Raw genomic sequence first — 18,941 nt, 5'->3', positions numbered from 1 at the left:
TGTTTTATGTACGTGAAAAATGCCTAGTTCCACCATGATTTGGAATACACTTTAAACTTTAGGTCCACCTAAAGTTGGTTAAGTTGGAAGAAGGTACATGCATGCCACCTGCAGTAGGAGAGGGAAAGTATGTAGAAATTTAGAAGGAAATGATTATCAGAAGGGTAGGATCAGCATATAGGAAAGTCAAAATAATTTTCAGAGAATTTGAAAACAAAGCTGTCAGCATTAACAGTGCAGAACAAATTCCGTCATTAATTGCAGAAGAGAGAACAGATGGTTGGAAAAGGTGCATTGAAGGCCTCTACAAGGGAGGAACTGTTTGCTAACTTGTCAGAAAATAAATAAGTATTGATTTAGAGAATGCAGGAGATCTAATATAAGAGTTTGACAAGTAAATGATATTTCTTCAGCCGTACTAAAATCATTGGGAAAGTATCAACTAAAGAATTTTTCAAGTTAGTTTACAGAATCTATGAAACTGGAGACAAACCATCAGATTTTCAGAAGCATATCATCTATACAATCCCAAAGATAGCTAAGGCAGGTAAATGTGAGAACAGTCACACAGTCATCTTGATAACTCTTGCATTCAAGTTGCTGACCAGAATAATATACAGAATAATGGGAAAGAAAATTGAGAATCAGTTAAATGATGATCAGCTTGGATTTAGGAAAGATAAAAGCACCAGAGAGGCAGTGCTAGTGTTACACTTGATAATGGAAGCAAGAGGTATCAAAAATTAAGACGCACACATTATACTTGTTGGCCTACTAAAAGCATCCAATAATACAAAGTGGTGCAAAATGTTTGGAATATTCAGCAAAATAGGTATACAAAAGGGAAAGAAAAGTGATGTTGTGTTCACCAACAGTAGGTAGCGAAAACAAAGGTAGCAGGATGCGAACCCCTTGCCACAGATATCCATAGCTAAATGGAAGTGGCTTGCTTGCACACGAACTACAAACTCTTCACAGGCAATATATCTAAAACAAAATCACTAGGCAACCATGAGTAATGATGATAATCATTTATGGAAATAAAATACATAAAAATATTCTTGGCTTTGACTTCCAGGGAAGGTGTGGCACTGATGTAGAGCTCTGCACCAAAGCTAACATAACACAGTGGATGATTGCTAGCTAATCTAATTAAAGTTCAGATGGACTGCTGTTTAGAATATTTAAGTTCAATCTCTCAACAGATAAATATTTTGACTATCATTTGTTTTTATGTTCGACACTTGGTGTAAACTGTACAACGACTAAAACCGTTCGGCACTGTAGGAAACTTGTAAAACTGAAGAACTGATTTATCTGGGTGATAACTGATGTGTAACTGATGAGAAATGCCAGAAACTGATAAGAACTGGCGAGGAACTGGGCAATAACTGCTCAAGTGTTGGCATGCCGTCGCTCAAATTGTGCGCTCGGTGTATGAATGTCATCATGTGAACTATTTGGTGGAGGAACTGGGCAATAACTGCTCAAGTGTTGGCATGCCGTCACTCAAATTGTGCGCTCGGTGTATAAATGTCATCATGTGAACTATTTGGTGGATGTTGCAGATAGCTTTCAGTTTCAGTGCACTCTCTGGTGGCAGTGGTAACTATTGGCAGATGAATGGCCTGTTTTATATCTTGTGCAGAAACCTAAAACAGTTGATATGAGTGCCATCTAGGAGGTAACTGACAGTACTATTTGTTGCACCATGCTGAGACTGCCTGTTATGCGGCACTCCCTCCCTGATGCTACTGCTGTGTACCACAGCTGATGGTGATGCAGCAGGTAATATACAATATGTGCAAGAACTAAGAGGGTAAAAATAAGAATGGGAGACCAAGAGAGAAGTGGTTGCATTAAAATCTGCATAAAGCTAATAAGCAGACTTTATCCTCTGCTATTCAACCTTTATATCAGAGAAGCAATGAATGAAATAAAACAAAGGCTCAGTAGTGGACCTAAAATTCAGGGCAAAAATGATATCAATGATAACATTTACTGATAGCATTGCTATCCTGTTTGTAAATGAGGAGGCATTGCAGCTCCAATTGAATGAAGAGTCTGCTAAGCACAGGTTATATTCTGAGAATAAAGCAAATAAAGTATTTAGGAGTAGCAGATATGGGATTACTGACAAATTTAACAACAAAATTGAGGATCACTTAGTAGACAAAGTTAAGGACTATGGCTGCTTTGGAAAGAAAATTATGCGTGTCGGTCAAAGGAAAGAAGGTATAAAAAGTGGACTAACACAAGTAAAGAAAGTGTCCCAAAAGAATTGGGTTGGGTTGTCTCGGGAAAGAGACCAAACAGGGAGGTCATTGGTCTCATCAGATTAGGGAAGGATGGGGAAGGAAGTTGGCCGTGCCCTTTCAAAGGTACCATCTCGGCATTTGCCTGGAGTGATTTAGGGAAATCACGGAAAACCTACATCAGGATGGCCGGATGCGGGATTGAACCGTTGTCCTCCCGAATGCGAGTCCAGTGTGTTAACCACTGCGCCACATCGCTCGGTGTCCCAAAAGAACTCTACTAGTATCAAACATAGTACTTGAGAAAGAAATATCTGAAAATATACATCTGGAGTACAGAATTTATGAAGTAAATCATGGACTGTGGGAAAACTGAAAAAGTAGACAGTCAAAGCTTTTGAGCTGTGGTGTCACAGAACGATACTAAAAATTAAATGGACTGATAAAATAAGAAATGAGGAGGTTCTTCCCAGAACTGGCAAGGAAAGAAAACAGAAGTTAAATTTTAGTGGAGGCAGTTCTGTTGTATTTTATTTTTTTTCTAATGAGTTGTGTGGGACCAAGATTTAATGGTGGTTTTGATTTTTATGATCATTATCATGATCATCATCATCATCATCATCATCATCATCAGGCAGTTCAATCTTTTGGTGATGTGGACTCTTTGAGTCAGAGTGTGACATAGAATCCCAGCAAGTTCTTGAGCATCCCATTGCCAATGGAATCCTGCTGCCTTTTCAAGTTTCTGTGCCACCTGTCCAGTCGGCTTCCCTTCGATCTTTTTTGGTAAATTGGGCTCCAATCTAGTATTTATTTTGACTGTCTGCCATTCATTCTTTGAGTGACATTACCAGCCTACTGCCATTTCAAGATATTTACTTTTTCTGTTATGTCACTGACCACTGTTGTACATCATACCTGCTGCTTTCTTTCTGTAGCTCAACAGTGATCTTTCCATTCCTCTCTGAGCTACAATGAGTTTTCTATCAATGAATTTATTTAGTGTCAATGTCTCAAAGCTCTAAGTTATTACTGGTAGTATACACTGGTCAAAAATTGTTTTCTTCTGCTCATACAAGAGTATCATCCGTAAATTTGACAGCCCAATTTAATATGTCAAAATATTTTGGTTTTATGTCTCCTTTGATATCTATAAGTTGACGCTGATAGTCATTTTCTATTACCCTTTGCAGTTGCGTACTTCCAACACATATGTTTCCCTCCAGTGTTCATTCATTCATTCATTCATTGTGATCTTGATTTTTGTCGTAGTTCATTTTTAGATCAACTTTGGAGCAGAGTAAGGCAAGTTTGATAACTAATATGTGAAGTTCTTCTATACCATTTGCAAATAGAACAGTTTTGTCAAAAAATCTCAGGTTTATTTAACCTTTTTCCCAGAGCATGGATTCCCTTTGTTTTCCAGTTTCATTTAGACATTGGTTTTCTAGGACTGCTGAAAAAAGTTTTGGAGATAGTCACCTCCTTTTTCATATTTTTCAATGGGAAATTCGTTAGTTCCTTCAACAACACACACAGATGCTGTGGAGGTTGATTATATGTTATATAAGAGTGTAATATAGCCATGTTCTACTCCTTGTTCCATTAGAGCCTCAACCACAGCTGGGTGACAAATCACATGGAACATGAGCCTTGTCAAACTATAAATGCAAGGCAAAAAGGTAGAAAGTACTAATATCTTTTACTAATTGTTTCTTGTAGAGAGAGGATATGCTCAATTGTACTAAATCTTGTGCGAAACCCAGCTTGCTCACTGGACTGAGCCAGGTCAAGTGTAGTGTTCATTGTGGTAGTCAGATTTTTTGTGAAAACTTTGTAATACACTCCTGGAAATGGAAAAAAGAACACATTGACACCGGTGTGTCAGACCCACCATACTTGCTCCAGACACTGCGAGAGGGCTGTACAAGCAATGATCACACGCACGGCACAGCGGACACACCAGGAACCGCGGTGTTGGCCGTCGAATGGCGCTAGCTGCGCAGCATTTGTGCACCGCCGCCGTCAGTGTCAGCCAGTTTGCCGTGGCATAAGGAGCTCCATCGCAGTCTTTAACACTGGTAGCATGCCGCGACAGCGTGGACGTGAACCGTATGTGCAGTTGACGGACTTTGAGCGAGGGCGTATAGTGGGCATGCGGGAGGCCAGGTGGACGTACCGCTGAATTGCTCAACACGTGGGGCGTGAGGTCTCCACAGTACATCGATGTAGTCGCCAGTGGTCGGCAGAAGGTGCACGTGCCCGTCGACCTGGGACCGGACCGCAGCGACGCACGGATGCACGCCAAGACCGTAGGATCCTACGCAGTGCCGTAGGGGACCGCACCGCCACTTCCCAGCAAATTAGGGACACTGTTGCTCCTGGGGTATCGGCGAGGACCATTCGCAACCGTCTCCATGAAGCTGGGCTACGGTCCCGCACACCGTTAGGCCGTCTTCCGCTCACGTCCCAACATCGTGCAGCCCACCTCCAGTGGTGTCGCGACAGGCGTGAATCGAGGGACGAATGGAGACGTGTTGTCTTCAGCGATGAGAGTCGCTTCTGCCTTGGTGCCAATGATGGTCGTATGCGTGTTTGGCGCCGTGCAGGTGAGCGCCACAATCAGGACTGCATACGACCGAGGCACACAGGGCCAACACCCGGCATCATGGTGTGGGGAGCGATCTCCTACACTGGCCGTACACCACTGGTGATCGTCGAGGGGACACTGAATAGTGCACGGTACATCCAAACCGTCATCGAACCCATCGTTCTACCATTCCTAGACCGGCAAGGGAACTTGCTGTTCCAACAGGACAATGCACGTCCGCATGTATCCCGTGCCACCCAACGTGCTCTAGAAGGTGTAAGTCAATTACCCTGGTCAGCAAGATCTCCGGATCTGTCCCCCATTGAGCATGTTTGGGACTGGATGAAGCGTCGTCTCACGCGGTCTGCACGTCCAGCACGAACGCTGGTCCAACTGAGGCGCCAGGTGGAAATGGCATGGCAAGCCGTTCCACAGGACTACATCCAGCATCTCTACGATCGTCTCCATGGGAGAATAGCAGCCTGCATTGCTGCGAAAGGTGGATATACACTGTACTAGTGCCGACATTGTGCATGCTCTGTTGCCTGTGTCTATGTGCCTGTGGTTCTGTCAGTGTGATCATGTGATGTATCTGACCCCAGGAATGTGTCAATAAAGTTTCCCCTTCCTGGGACAATGAATTCACGGTGTTCTTATTTCAATTTCCAGGAGTGTATATGTACAGAAGCCTGATGTGGTGATAGTTCCTTATATCTTTAGTACTGCCTTCCATATGTTTTAGGACTACCTGTATATTGCCTTTTTTTCCAATCTCTTGCTAATGTTCCACTGTGCAGACACATTGAAAATATTATAACTTAATTCTGTAAAAATTTTTCATCCATGAGCTACAATATATCGACTGAGAGGTCATAGCTATGTGGTGCAGTTCCTTTTTGATCTTGTCTGTAGCTTGTTTGACTTCTGTGGGGAGTATATCTGAGATCTGGGAGTCAGAAGCAGCTAATCATCATATTTGCTGCCGTATAAGACACACCAGCATAAAAAACACACCCCACTTTTTAAGACTTTTTTTTAGGGAAAAAATTTCTCACTTAATACATCTACTGCAAAACCATTATATCACATAGGTGCATGTGCATCAAATATCTGGGGAATATAAATAGGAAAAAGTGCTCTCCTTTTAATTTTTGTCCTCAAATCTGCATAATTCATCCTCAGAGCTGAAGGAAGGAATATTGTGCTACCATGTCAGAATCTGAATCCTCATACAATAAGTTATCCTCTGTAACATCCAGTGCAGTACTGTTTCCACACTTCTTAAATGATTTAATTGCTGTTTTGTGAATGTTTGACCCATTCACAAACTTGAGAAATGCTAGGGCTCGTACTGCTTCCTGATGGTGTATATAGTTTCAAAATCTGTAAAATTGCATCCATCTGTTCCACTCGTCTTTGATAAGTCCCTTAAATGGTCTGGTGATACATACATCTAATTTTTGGAGTAAAGTAGTTAGCAGTACTGGAATTACAGATAACTATGTCTTCGATTCATTCAGTCTGTTTTAATGTCATCTGTTCTGAGAGAACGAAAGTGAGCCCATACGAACAGGACAGGCTTCTTTAGTGGGTCTCTAGATTGCATAGATCAAATTTTCTCTATCCACAAACTCGTTCCTCCTCCATTAATCCAGCCTTTATTGTGTACATAGACAAATACTCCTTTTGGCACTGAGCAAGATGGCACAGTGGTTAGCACATCGGACTCACATTCGGGAGGACGATGGTTCAAACCCGTCTCTGGCCATCCTGATTTAGGTTTTCCGTGATCTCCCTAAATCGTTTCAGGCAAATGCCAGGATGGTTCCTCCCAAATCCGAGCTTGTGCTCTGTCTCTAATGACCTTGTTGTCGACGGGACGTTAAACACTAATCTCCCCCTCCTCCTCCTCCTTTTGGCATTCCTCTAAAAACCAAAAGTGCTGGAAATGTTGTCCAATCAGCATGGCAGGATAAAATGACAGTGTAATGAGTCTTTTTGTGCCCTGAAATTGTAACAATAATGCTTCTGTGCCATTGGAATTCACAGTTCTGTTAGAAGGCATATCGAAAGTTAGTGGAGTCCCATCCATGTTTCCAGTTTGTGAAAATTCAAAATTTTCTCTTTTCCTTGCGTTAATGACAAATTGATGAAATTCAGCAATTTGTTCTTCATGTTTGGCTGGCATCTCCTTGATATTTTTATCTTGGTCTGCATACAAAGCTGATACCACGTCGTAAATCTTGAACACCATGATGTTGATCCAGTAAATTTGGCAATCCCTTTGTTATAGGGTATCGCTTTCACTTGATGAATAATCTTCATATAAACAGAAATTCCATCTTGTCTGTTCTCTAAAATCCAAGTATTGAGTTTTGCTTCAAATTTTGGCTATTTAACAGTCCCACTTCTCACATTATGTTTACCGTGAGTTGCTTTCTTTAAAACATCTTTCTGATTCCACAAAGTTCTTATCATTTTGTCAGTTGGAGCTGGTCTGAAATGCCTTTCGTAGCCCTCTTTTCATGATGTTCAGCACATGCAATCACTTGCAGCATAAATGCAGTAACATAGCAGTGCCATTTTTCAGCCATAGTTTACAAATAAAATCACAGTATAGGTAGGGCACAAGTGGATTTTCACACTGAACACAATAACTAAACACAACAATATAAAAACTAATGACAGTGCATGTGCATCAGCTGAACCCTACACAACTGGAATGCTTAAAATTCACAGGAAAGCTAACAATGAATTGCTTCAAGCTGGAAAACAGAAATTTGGAAGAAATGGAGGTTTTAGATACATACCTTAACTTGCTATCTGTGCATAAGATGCATCTAGTTTTTGCACTTATTTTTGAAGGAAAAAAGTGCATTTTATACACTGGCAAATATAGTAATCTAGGATCAAGGTATTATCATTGATTTTACTGTACAGGTTACTATAAGAATTACCAGTATAATTGAGTTTATCTTCATTATCTGTAATTTGGCTTTCATCTATGTCTAACACTATTAGCTGATTATTTCCAGTCATTAGATTCTGCTTGGCCATCTTTAAACTAGATTTATTTTCAAGACTGCCTTTCATTGTATCTTCTTTGTACCTCACGATGTCTTTTTTCATGCTCTTTGTGAAAGCCTTGTGCAGTTCTTTATATTCTGTCTTATTTTTGTCTGATTATACTTTCAGTTTTCTTCTCTTGTCCATCAAACTTATCGTTTTATTTGTCAGCTTCTTTGGTTGATTTTGAGATGTACACAAGCCACCCATCTCTTAAGCTGTTGTGTTTAGTACTTGTGTTACATTTTCTACTTTATATTCTTTTAATTTTCCCTTAATTCTTTCATGAAATTCTGCTTTCTGTTCTTTGAGATTAACGTTTTCCATTAATTAGCTTCATATTTCATCTTATATATTCACTTAAAATTTTTCTGTTGTTAATCAGTGATCACTCACTGTTCATATTGAACCTGTTCAAAACAGAGACATTTTTAACATTTTGCGGCTTATTGGTAAGAATGAAGTTTATCTCATTTTTCTCTTCAAAACTGTCAACCCACTAAGTCCATTCGCAACATGGATGTTTCATGAAAAACATGTTCATAATAGGTGTTTTCATGCATTCTGGTTTTACTAAAAATCCAACTGCATTTGACTGCTGAAACCAGTCACTTTTTTGAATTTGTCTTTTGTTCCATAAACTAGTCTTAGAACCTTTTCAGGTTCATCTTCATAGCATGATGCTGGGTGCTGGATCTGGGAGAAGAAATAGGAAATGCTTTAATGTACCACCATCCATAATGGATGAGCTTAATTTAAGTTTCCGTTTGGTTCACCACAGTAATACATGAGATTTCCTAAATCCAGGCAAAGGCAGTTTTCACCTTGACAGTGTACTTCACTTAAACCAACAATGCACGATCTGATTTTCTGTAATACCTCTTCTATTTTTGTCATCTCTCACTAATGAACGACAGTTGTATGTGCATATTTGAAAACAATGATTCCCTCATTGCCTAGACTGTGGATTTTGTGACACTGTAGCAGCTCTCACCTGGAAATCTGAATGTGTAGTTAATTTAACTCCAGACAGAACATTTTACCTTAGTGTCACACATAATGACTCAAAGGTGAAAAGCATAATCACCACACTTGCTTCAGTAAAATGAAATGATCGTATGGCATTTATTGGCTGGGATATCCCATTTGGGGTTCAGCCGCCGTATTGCAAATCATTTTAGTTGATGCCACTTTAGCGACTTGTGTGTCAATGATGATGAAAATGATGATGAAGGACACACAACACCCAGTCCCCTGCCAGGAATCGAACCTGGGCCCCCTTGCGTGGTAGGTGGAAATGCTACTGCTGCACTACAGAGGCGGTCACCTGCTTCAGTAATGGATTGGTGATCCTCCAGCACTGACTGGCTCGCTGATGCAGTTTCCTACTGGAGTCTGTGGGGCATCTCTTGTGGGTTACATGCTGCAGTTGGAGTGAGAGAGGCTAGAGGACTATATTCTTGTGAAATCCTTATAATACTGTTGTGAGATGAACTTCAGCAACACTTTATCACCCCCATTCACCCCTCCTTTTTTATATTGCTATATATTTGTACTGCGGTTTGGAAGTTTTAATTATTACTAGTGTCTACCTACTCAGGTATGTTTCTCTCTTTCTTAATTTTGACATTATCTATAGGAAGTATTAGAATTATAGATCCCATTGAATAGAAGTAAGCATGCACACATATGCATTCATTATTATTCTGTTTACACTTATCCAAGTTATGCTCAACAGAACATGATCAGTTCATCAAATGCTTACCCTTTATGCACACACTGTTCCCCAAGTACTTTCATTGATGGTGTGATTCGTACATTGTTTTCATGAGTGATCTGTTGCTTTTCCTGTACCATATGCTATCACAGTATTTTCCATGCTTCTATATTTGACATAAATTGGTTAGTTAAAATGTTTTCTCATTTAAATGCTTTCGTAAATCATGTAGATCGAAAGATGGCTAATGCCAGCTGAAACTGGTAATTTCTGTTGAAATTTTTTATAATTAAGCTGTTTGTATTGATGTTTGAAGTAGTTTCAGGACAGAATTTGAAACTATGTTGATGTGTTGCACTGTTGATAGAAATTTCTCAGATTTCCAGCTGGTTGGCAGTGTTGAAATACTGTAACATTTCAGTGAGTCTCATTTCAACACTGCAACATGGCTGGAAACCTGACATTATTTGATCAGTGGTATATGCCTGGATAGTCTACATTCATGCAAGTGTTGTAATATTTCGAAATTTAAAACGTGATACATTCCCTGTATTTATTTGCATTTTATTTTGTTGTTGAAACTGAAATATGTTATTGGAACACATGTTTCAGTATTTTTCATGAGTATCATTACACAATTAAAGTTTTGCCAATCTATATCATACCAATACTCATAATATTTTCCTCTTTAAGGTGCAACTATGGCTGGTTGGATACCTGTGTTTGACACAATGCATGGTATACGGGGTGAAGTTAATATAATCGTGAAAGTGGAGCTGTTTTCTGATTTCAACAAGTTTCGACAGTCCTCGTGTGGAGTTCAGTTCTTTTGTTGTAAGTAAAACTGTGATTTTAAATTCAATTAGTTATGGTATTAAAAGGGTAGAAAATAGTTTAGTAATATTCTGTTATACATTTTTGTGGATAAATTTTTTCCATCTACAAGGGCAGATCAGATATAAATGGGATTTTATTTTTATTTAAATTCATTTATTGAAAAACTCAAGGCAATTATAATTTATTTTTCCACGTAGCCTCCTACTTTGGAAGTGCATTTGTCCCAGTGATGCCCTCATCATAAAAAGAACTGGGTCGTGTCACCAGCCAGTTGCACATGAAGTCTTCCACACTCTCATCATCTTCAAATTGTCGCTCTCCTAGAGCTTCTTTAAGCGGTCTGAATAAATGTGAATGGCGATAAGTCCGGGCTGTAAGGAGGATGATCAAGTGTAGTCCAGTGCATTTTCTGTACCTTGGAGACAGTTTAAACTGCAGTATGAGGTCGCACATTGTTGTGGAGGAGACCTGTTGAATTGATTGGTCTCATCTTTTGCGGCGATATGCAAATATGCAACTCTTGCCTTGTTCAACAGTTCGCAATAGTAAGCAGCATTGATTGTGCATTGCTCATGAAAAAAATCAATCAGAAAAATGCGTCACTGATCGAAAATAACGGTTGAAAGAACCTTGCCAGATGACAGTTGAGTCGGCTTTCACTGGTGCTGGCTCCCCTTTCTTCTGCCCCTGCTTACTGGCTTGTTTGGTTCCTGGAGTGTATTGGTAAACCCACATTTTGTCACAGGTGATGATCTGACTCAAGAATGCATCACCTATGTCCACAAACCTTGCTGTAAGCCTCTGACAGACCCCCAAACGTCTGAACTTCAGTTTTTTGGTCAAAGGTTTAGGGACCCATCTGGAACACACTTTACAGAACTGTAGGTTGTCTGTGATGATTGCTTGACAGCTCCCATAACTGATTCTGACTTTTTGTGCAATTTATGATACTCTCACCCGTCGATCGTCATCAGTAATGTCATTAACCACATGAATGTTTTTGTCTGTAATGCTGGTCCGAGGGCGGCAGTCATGATGCTGATTTTCCACACGTTCTTGTCCTTCCTTGAACTTTTTATGCCAGGCAAACATACACGTCCTTGATAATGTTTTATAACTCCTTCATGAGCAAGAAATTTGATAATTATGTGTTGCGCAGTGGAGGGGTGCACCTGTTGCCCAGACATCGGTAGCGTTACTAACGAAACAGCAGGAAATAACTGAAAGTACGTTCTCCTCACTTCTAATGGTTCTGCCTAAGCATAGCAGAAGTGTGTGGCCAGTCCTACCAACTGTTGATGTTCAGGAACAAAAATCCCATTTATATTTGATCCCCCCTCATATATTGAATGAAAAGTACAATCTTCTTCTTCTTCTTATTCTTCTTCTTTTGTTTGTGTCCTTGTCTTGCCTCAATGCAGGCTGACATGGTTACTATTGGATTTGGCAAGGTTAATTTTAACGGGTGGCCAGATTCCCTTCCTGTTACCACCCTGTTGTCACCCTCTCACAAGTTACCCCTGGGACGAATTTGTGCACCCCAACTGTCTGTGGAGTGTGAACACTTCTTAAATGTTTCCAAATCATGTAATTGAGATGGGACTTGGATACCAGCCCAGTATTCACTTAGTCGGATGTGGGAACCCACTTAATAACAACATTCAGGTCAGCTGGCTCATCAGCTCTTACCGTTAATCCGCTGGGCAAATTCAGTCCAGAGCTGATGCACCTCCAAGTGCTGGAAGTGGCACTTTAACATATGTGACTATCTGGGCATCTTCTGATTGGAGTACAATCAAAATATTATGTTGAAATGGTGAAAGTGTTTCTCGTTAAGCGGTGTGGATGGTATGAGAGGAAATTATTGTAGTCCGAAGGAATCTAATTGTTCTCAGAAAGGAGTTGGGTTGTTACTATCTGCTTCCCCTGTATACAGGATGACCCAAAAGTCCATTAACATTTGAAAATTCAGTACTTCACAGAATAATGTAGCCAAGTAAAAATTGACACACATGCTTGAAATGATATGGCATCTCAGTGGCACTCCATATGACACAAAAGCAATAATTAGCATAACAGTTGATTTTTAGCAAAGATGGTGTTCATTGTAACAAATGCTCAACATGTCAGTTGTTGTTCATCAGCAGTACATGTAGTTGAGGGACAGTGTTGTGAACGGCACTGTGCAGCATGTCAGTAGGTATGGTGAGAAATTGGATAATTGCGGTAGACTTGCAACTTCATGTAACCCCATAACCAATAATCACACAGATTGAGGTCTGAGGACCTGTGAGGCCAAGCATGAAGGAAGTGGTGGCTCAGTATGCGATCCTCAACACACAATGTGTGTGAGAGATCTTTCACATGAGTAGTAGTATAGGGGTGAAGTACTATCCTGCATAAAAATCTTACCTTCCCGCAGGTGTTCATCTGCCAGGCTAGGGATGATGCTATTCTGTAAGATATTAGTGTACCTTGCACCTGTCATGCTGACAGTTTGAAAAACAGCACACCATGTTTCCTGTAAGAAAAAGGGTCCGATCATTATTGATATGGTAAATCCACATCACACCGCGACTTTCTTGTCAAGCATTATAATCACAACAGTCATAGGATTTTTGATAGCCCAAATTCAGCAGTTGTGGGTATTGACAGACCCTCAGTGTGTTAAATGAGCTTTGTAGGCCCACAGCATGTTAGACAATTAATTGTGATGCTGGATTTTGTACGGATAACATTAGGATATGCGTTAGTGCTCTCCAAACATTAGTGTGTAAAAAGCTGTTGCAACATACGACTTCACGAGTGCTGATTTCACCATGTGGAGATGAACCTGCTAAAGTCTCTGTTTCTTTCTAAACTTTCCGAGCAGCACTAGCAGTTGTGTCTAATCACCCACTCTGAGGCTGATTATCTGGAGAACCCAAGGCTTCAAACTTTGTGATTATATTCCTCACAGCAACACTTGTCACACGACATCTACCCATTGGAATACCCTTATTAGGGTGTTACGATCATAAAGCTGCAGTAGTGGAGTCTCCATTCTGATAGTAAAGCTACACTAACATTGCCTTTTCTGGTAAAGTCAACATGCTGTGATTGCTGGCACATCCGACTCCCTGTCTCGGTACTGCTCATTTTATACATGATTCTCATGTTGTGTCATTTACATATTGCTGTCCAGTGCCATCTGTTGGTCAGTTTTTACACTGGTTTTGGTTTCATTAAAACTTCATGTCTTTTCATTTTTACCTCTTTACCTACATTATTCCATGAATTAGTGCATTTTCAAATTTTAAAGGACTTTTGGGTCTCTCTGCAGAATCAGAACAATTTCAACCTGCAAGTTATTAGATGCCAGTTTTCAATGCAGGTTGTGGTCATTTGAGAACCACATAACAAGATTTCAATGATACTGGGAAGTCCTGGCTGGAATATAAATAGTGACTGGAGTAGAGGTGAATATATACAAATAACATATGGGACTGCAGACAGGTGATAGCTTCAAGAATTGTCAATATTTTGACAGCTGCACACACACTGATTGTTTGACAGGTCATGTCATATTCAAGGTACAAATGCAACAAGAAAGCACTGTGTAAGTAAATTTAGAACCATGGCGCATAGAATATGCGGATAAATGACACTTGTTGCCCCCCCCCCCCCCCCCCCCCCCCACACACACACACAAAAAGAGAGAGAGAGAGACACACACACACACACACACACACACACACACACACACATTCTCTCTCTTTTTCTCTCTCTCACCATGCAGTTTGGTCCCCCCCCCCCCCTCAAACTAGCCATTCGTCTCTATGTAACTGCTAGTGTAGTGCCACCACACAATCAAAGATGGTCGATGTCAGACATTATTGACATTGAATATTAACCAGTGGGATAGCTTGTGTGAGGTAGCATTAACTCACTCCCTCTGTTGTTTGACCAGGCCCTGAGAACAGGACTTCACACTCTATTTAAGCAGGAAGTGCATGACAGAATCTAGGTACTGTTATTTTCCATAGGATGACCATTGCCAGGGTGGTGTTCTGCAATAGCAGATTTGCGTGGTGGTTGTAAGCGTGTGTGTTGCTTATGCTCAGTACAACAGTCCTCCATGGTCCTTATGGTCTGACCAATATGTGATATGCCAGAACTGCAGGAAATACAATAGGCATCACCTTATATAGACCAGGATTATCCTTTACAGATCACAAGAGGACCACAACAGGATCTTAGATGGTGGTTGAAAAACATTTTTCTCATGATATGTCCTCAGAACATGAGCCATCACATTGATAAGGCTTCCTGTTCCGTCGTGGCAGGGTTCTGTTCTCTGTGCAGGCTGCACATTAAAATTCACGTACCTCAGAACAGCATCTGCTCGATGTCCCTTCACGCGGCAACGTAGATACTTACTAGATGATGTAAAAGCAGCGTTGATGAAAAACACCATCTAATATCTACAATTACTGAGGCCGTGCAACTCTAATAATGAAATAAAGTTCTGTAGAAAAACTGCCATTAAAATTTTATCGGGCAGTAAGAAAATGGATTGGCTTCTGGAAATGGAGTGCTCACTCATGATCATACTTGCGCTGAAACTGGCCTGCACCAATCCTTATACACAGACGCATTTATGTCATTCTGACATACAAATGTTAAAGTAATGTTTAATAAATGAAAACAAAAATGCAATAATTCTGGAAATATTCTTTAGATACTGATTTTACTCCAGCTGACTTTCTGGCTGCTCTGTTACAATAAAAATCACACCTAGAAATACGTCATCAGCAAAGTGGGTAAATTCCCTAGGATCATTATCCCATGACAGGCTTGTGTAACTCTTGCAGGTTACTTAAGACAGTATATCATGCAACATTTAAATCTGACGAAAGTCCCACGTACACACTCTCATTTACTCACATTTATTCCCACAACAGTATTAGACACAAATAATAATTTTATCTGATTATTATATTATGAAAACGAAAAAAATTAATTGAGATTTTCATATTATAACTTTAATTAATTCTGCACTTTGAGAGTTCTGTTTATGTTTTCCAATTATACCGAAAGATAAACTATTATATTTCCTAACTGAATTTAGTTCCCTAAGTGTCGGTTTTTGACTCTTTTAGCAATTTTATCTCTGAAATTATGATAGTTACAATGTTGAAATTTTTAAACAATCTTCTCCTGAATAGCAAAAGGTAGTGTACGGATTTTGAAACTGTTTGAATAATATTTAATATCATTTATTTAGGTTCATAGATGGCATGAATATACAGTTGCTCGAAGTGACACAGGAGCTGTTCTCATGCTGCAATAGCAGCAGGTGTATACGAGTCATAGGTAGGACACAACTTGCGGTCTCCTTCACAGCCTCCAGCTCCAATACTGTGGGCTGTACTGCAGTGTAGCTTACTGCAATAATTGTTATCGTGCATTAACTCGCGATGTCCACTGTGTAAGGTAAAAAGGCTGTAGATTTTGGTGTTATCTCCTTATTACCAACATTCACCCTATTTAGAGTTGGTCAATAGTGCAATGCATGTCTAATCTGTCTTTTGCTATAATCATTCTGACAAGAGAAGAATTCAAGATTAGTTAACTCAGCTGACAACCTTGCTGCATCTGAAATGTCATTAGCTCAATAAACCAAGGTTTGAATTACATCTTCATACTGAGTTGTATGGTGTCAACTATCAGCCTATAGATGCAAATAAGTGTACATTGGCTTCCTATAAATGGCATCTCCCAATGTACAATCAACTTTCTTCCTGGTCAAAACATCAAAGAAGGGAAGGCAACCATCCTACTCCACAAACATCGTAAAGCGAATATAAGGGTGCATTGAATTTCGATGTTCCAAAAAGCCATTTAAATTCTTACTTCCATGAGACCAAACAACAAAAGTATCAACCACATATCTGAAAAACCACGCAGGTTCCAATGCTGCCAACACCAGAGCATGTTCCTCAAAATCTTCCACAAACAATTTTGCAGTCATATGTGACAATGGGCCCCCATCACAACTCCATCTGTCTGTTTATAGTACTGGTCTTTGTGTAAGAAGTAAGTGGACATCAACACATGTTGAAGTGGCATAATTAACACCAAATCTAAACTCAATCAAACATAACAATTCAGACACAGGAATGCTAGTGAAGAGAGGGACCACATAGAAACTTATGAAAATATTGAAGTCATTCAAACACAGTCCCTCTAATCAACGTAAAAAATCTGTCAAGTTCTTAATGTGATGCACACACTGATCTGCTAGTGGGCTCAACAGAGTAGCTAGATGTATTGCTACAAGGTATTTCTGAGCATCAATGTTATACTTGCCGACAGGTGATATTTTTTCCTAAAGAACTATTTCTACTGCAGTTAATGAATACTTCAAAAATTTTGTTATTTGCTTGGGATTGGTTGGGGAAGGGGGGGGGGGGGGTGCTTCATGGTTACAGTCTGACTGGCAATTTCATTCTGTAACTACCCGACATTCGGAAAGTTTGAAAGACTTGGGGTCTACTACTTAACTTCAAAGGTCTGTGATCAGTGTCACTGAGAAAGCTTTTGATGATGCAACCTTATCCATGCTAGGGAAAGGTTTAAATTTTTCACCGACACACAAGCATTTACCAGTTGTTGATGTTATAAGTTCTGTCAAATAGGTTGTTTTTAAACTTCCTCCTGATGCTGCTAACGAGGTTAGGAGAGAAGCATGCCTTGGGTTGACTATGGCACGTTTACCCAAGAGTGGTATAACAGCTGCTGAGAGAGCTGCCTTATGTTCACTCAGGGAGGTTTCTGATTTTGTTATTTTACCTGCAGACAAGGTCATAGCTATCATTGTATTGGACAAGCAGGATTTTGTTCAAAAGAAGCAGTATTCATTAGTTGATTCAGCATATCACAGAGTCAGTGCTGACATGCAAAAACTTTTGAGAGAAAGACACACAACCTTCTGAAGAGAAGCTCCTTGTCACATGAGACTATCACGGGTCTTAATTTTTACTGTGCTGCGCCCCCTAGATTATATGGCTTTCTGAAGATCCAATGGGATGGGATTCCTTTAAGGCCTATTGTTGGTAACATCGGTGCTCCAATGTACCATGCAGCAAAAAACCTTGCTATTGCTACTTCATAGTAGTCGGTCAGTGTGTGTATCACACTGAGAGCTTGGCAAATTTCTTATGTTGGTTAGAGGGACTGAGTTTGAATGACTTCAATATTTTAGTAAGTTTCTATGTGGTCCTTCTCTTCACTAGCATTCCTGTGTCTGAATTTTTATGCTTGATTGAGTTTAGGTTTGTTGTTAATTACTCTATTTCAACATGTGTTGATGTCCACTTACTTTTTTTTCAATAACCAGTGCTATAAATAGACAGATGGAGTTGTGATGGGGAGCCCGTTGTCACATATGACTGCCAAATTATTCATGGAAGATTACGAGGAATGTGCTCTGGAGTTGGCAGCATTGGAACCTGCATGGTTTTTTAGATATATGGATGATATTTTTGTTGTTTGGCCTCAAAGAAGTGTGGATTTAAACAGCTTTTTGAAACATCTAAATTCAATGAACCTGTATATTCACTTTATGATGAAGGTGGAATAGCAGGGTAGCCTGCCCTTCCCTGATGTTTTGGTCAGGAATAAAGTTGATCGTACATTGGGAGATGCTGTTTACAGGAAACTAACACACATTGATTTGTATCTACAGGGTGATAGTTGACACCATACGGCTCAGCATGAAGGTGTACTTCATACCTTGGTTTATTGGGCCCACGTCATCTCAGATGCAGCAAGTTTGTCAGCTGAGTTAACCCATCTTGAAGTCACCTTTTATCAGAATGGTTATAGTGAAAGACAGATTAGACACATATTGCACTCTCAACCAACTTTGAAAAGGGTGAGTGTTGGTAATAACAAGGTGAAACCTAAGTCTACAGCCTTTTTTCCTTACACAGGAAGCATTTTCAGCAGGACATATTCTATGGAAATATGACGTAAAATGTGTTCTTCGACCACTGTATAAGATCATGTTGGGGTCAACTTGGGCTCCATAAAGGATAATCTTGGTCTGCATATGGCAAGTGCCTATTGTATTCCTTGCAGTTGTGGCTTGTCATATAATGGTCAGACCATAAGGAACATGGAGGACCGAGTATTGAGCATAAGCGACACACATGCTTATAACAGTCAAGCAAATCTGATATTGCAGGATATCACCTCAGAAACAGTCATCCTATGGAATATAATAACACCAAGATTCTGACATGCAATACGAGCTGTTGGGATAGTGTCATTAAGAAATTGAGATTAATTTAGCAAGTGATCTTATAAATAGAGAACTAGGCTTACACTTAAGCTGTGAGTGGAATCGTGCTCTCTTCCTGGTCAAACAACAGAGTGACTATCTCTCCTGCTGGTTATTGATATTCACTATCGATAACCTGTTGTGTGGTAG

General features: G+C 39.9%; 1 protein-coding gene across 3 annotated transcripts in view; it reads left to right on the top strand.

Moving 5' to 3' along the window:
* The window catches only part of LOC124556845 (C2 domain-containing protein 5), a 226,041-nt gene that overhangs the window by 92,812 nt on the left and 114,288 nt on the right, over positions 1–18,941 (top strand). For all 3 annotated transcript variants that reach the window (XM_047130864.1, XM_047130863.1, XM_047130865.1), the window contains one exon: positions 10,322–10,462. In XM_047130864.1, coding sequence (XP_046986820.1) covers positions 10,322–10,462 — 141 coding nt within the window. The remainder of the gene's footprint in view (positions 1–10,321; positions 10,463–18,941) is intronic.

The sequence above is a fragment of the Schistocerca americana genome, chromosome X (assembly GCF_021461395.2).
Source record: "Schistocerca americana isolate TAMUIC-IGC-003095 chromosome X, iqSchAmer2.1, whole genome shotgun sequence".
NCBI classification, from domain to species: domain Eukaryota; kingdom Metazoa; phylum Arthropoda; class Insecta; order Orthoptera; family Acrididae; genus Schistocerca; species Schistocerca americana.
This window is presented reverse-complemented; position numbering and strand designations above follow the sequence as displayed.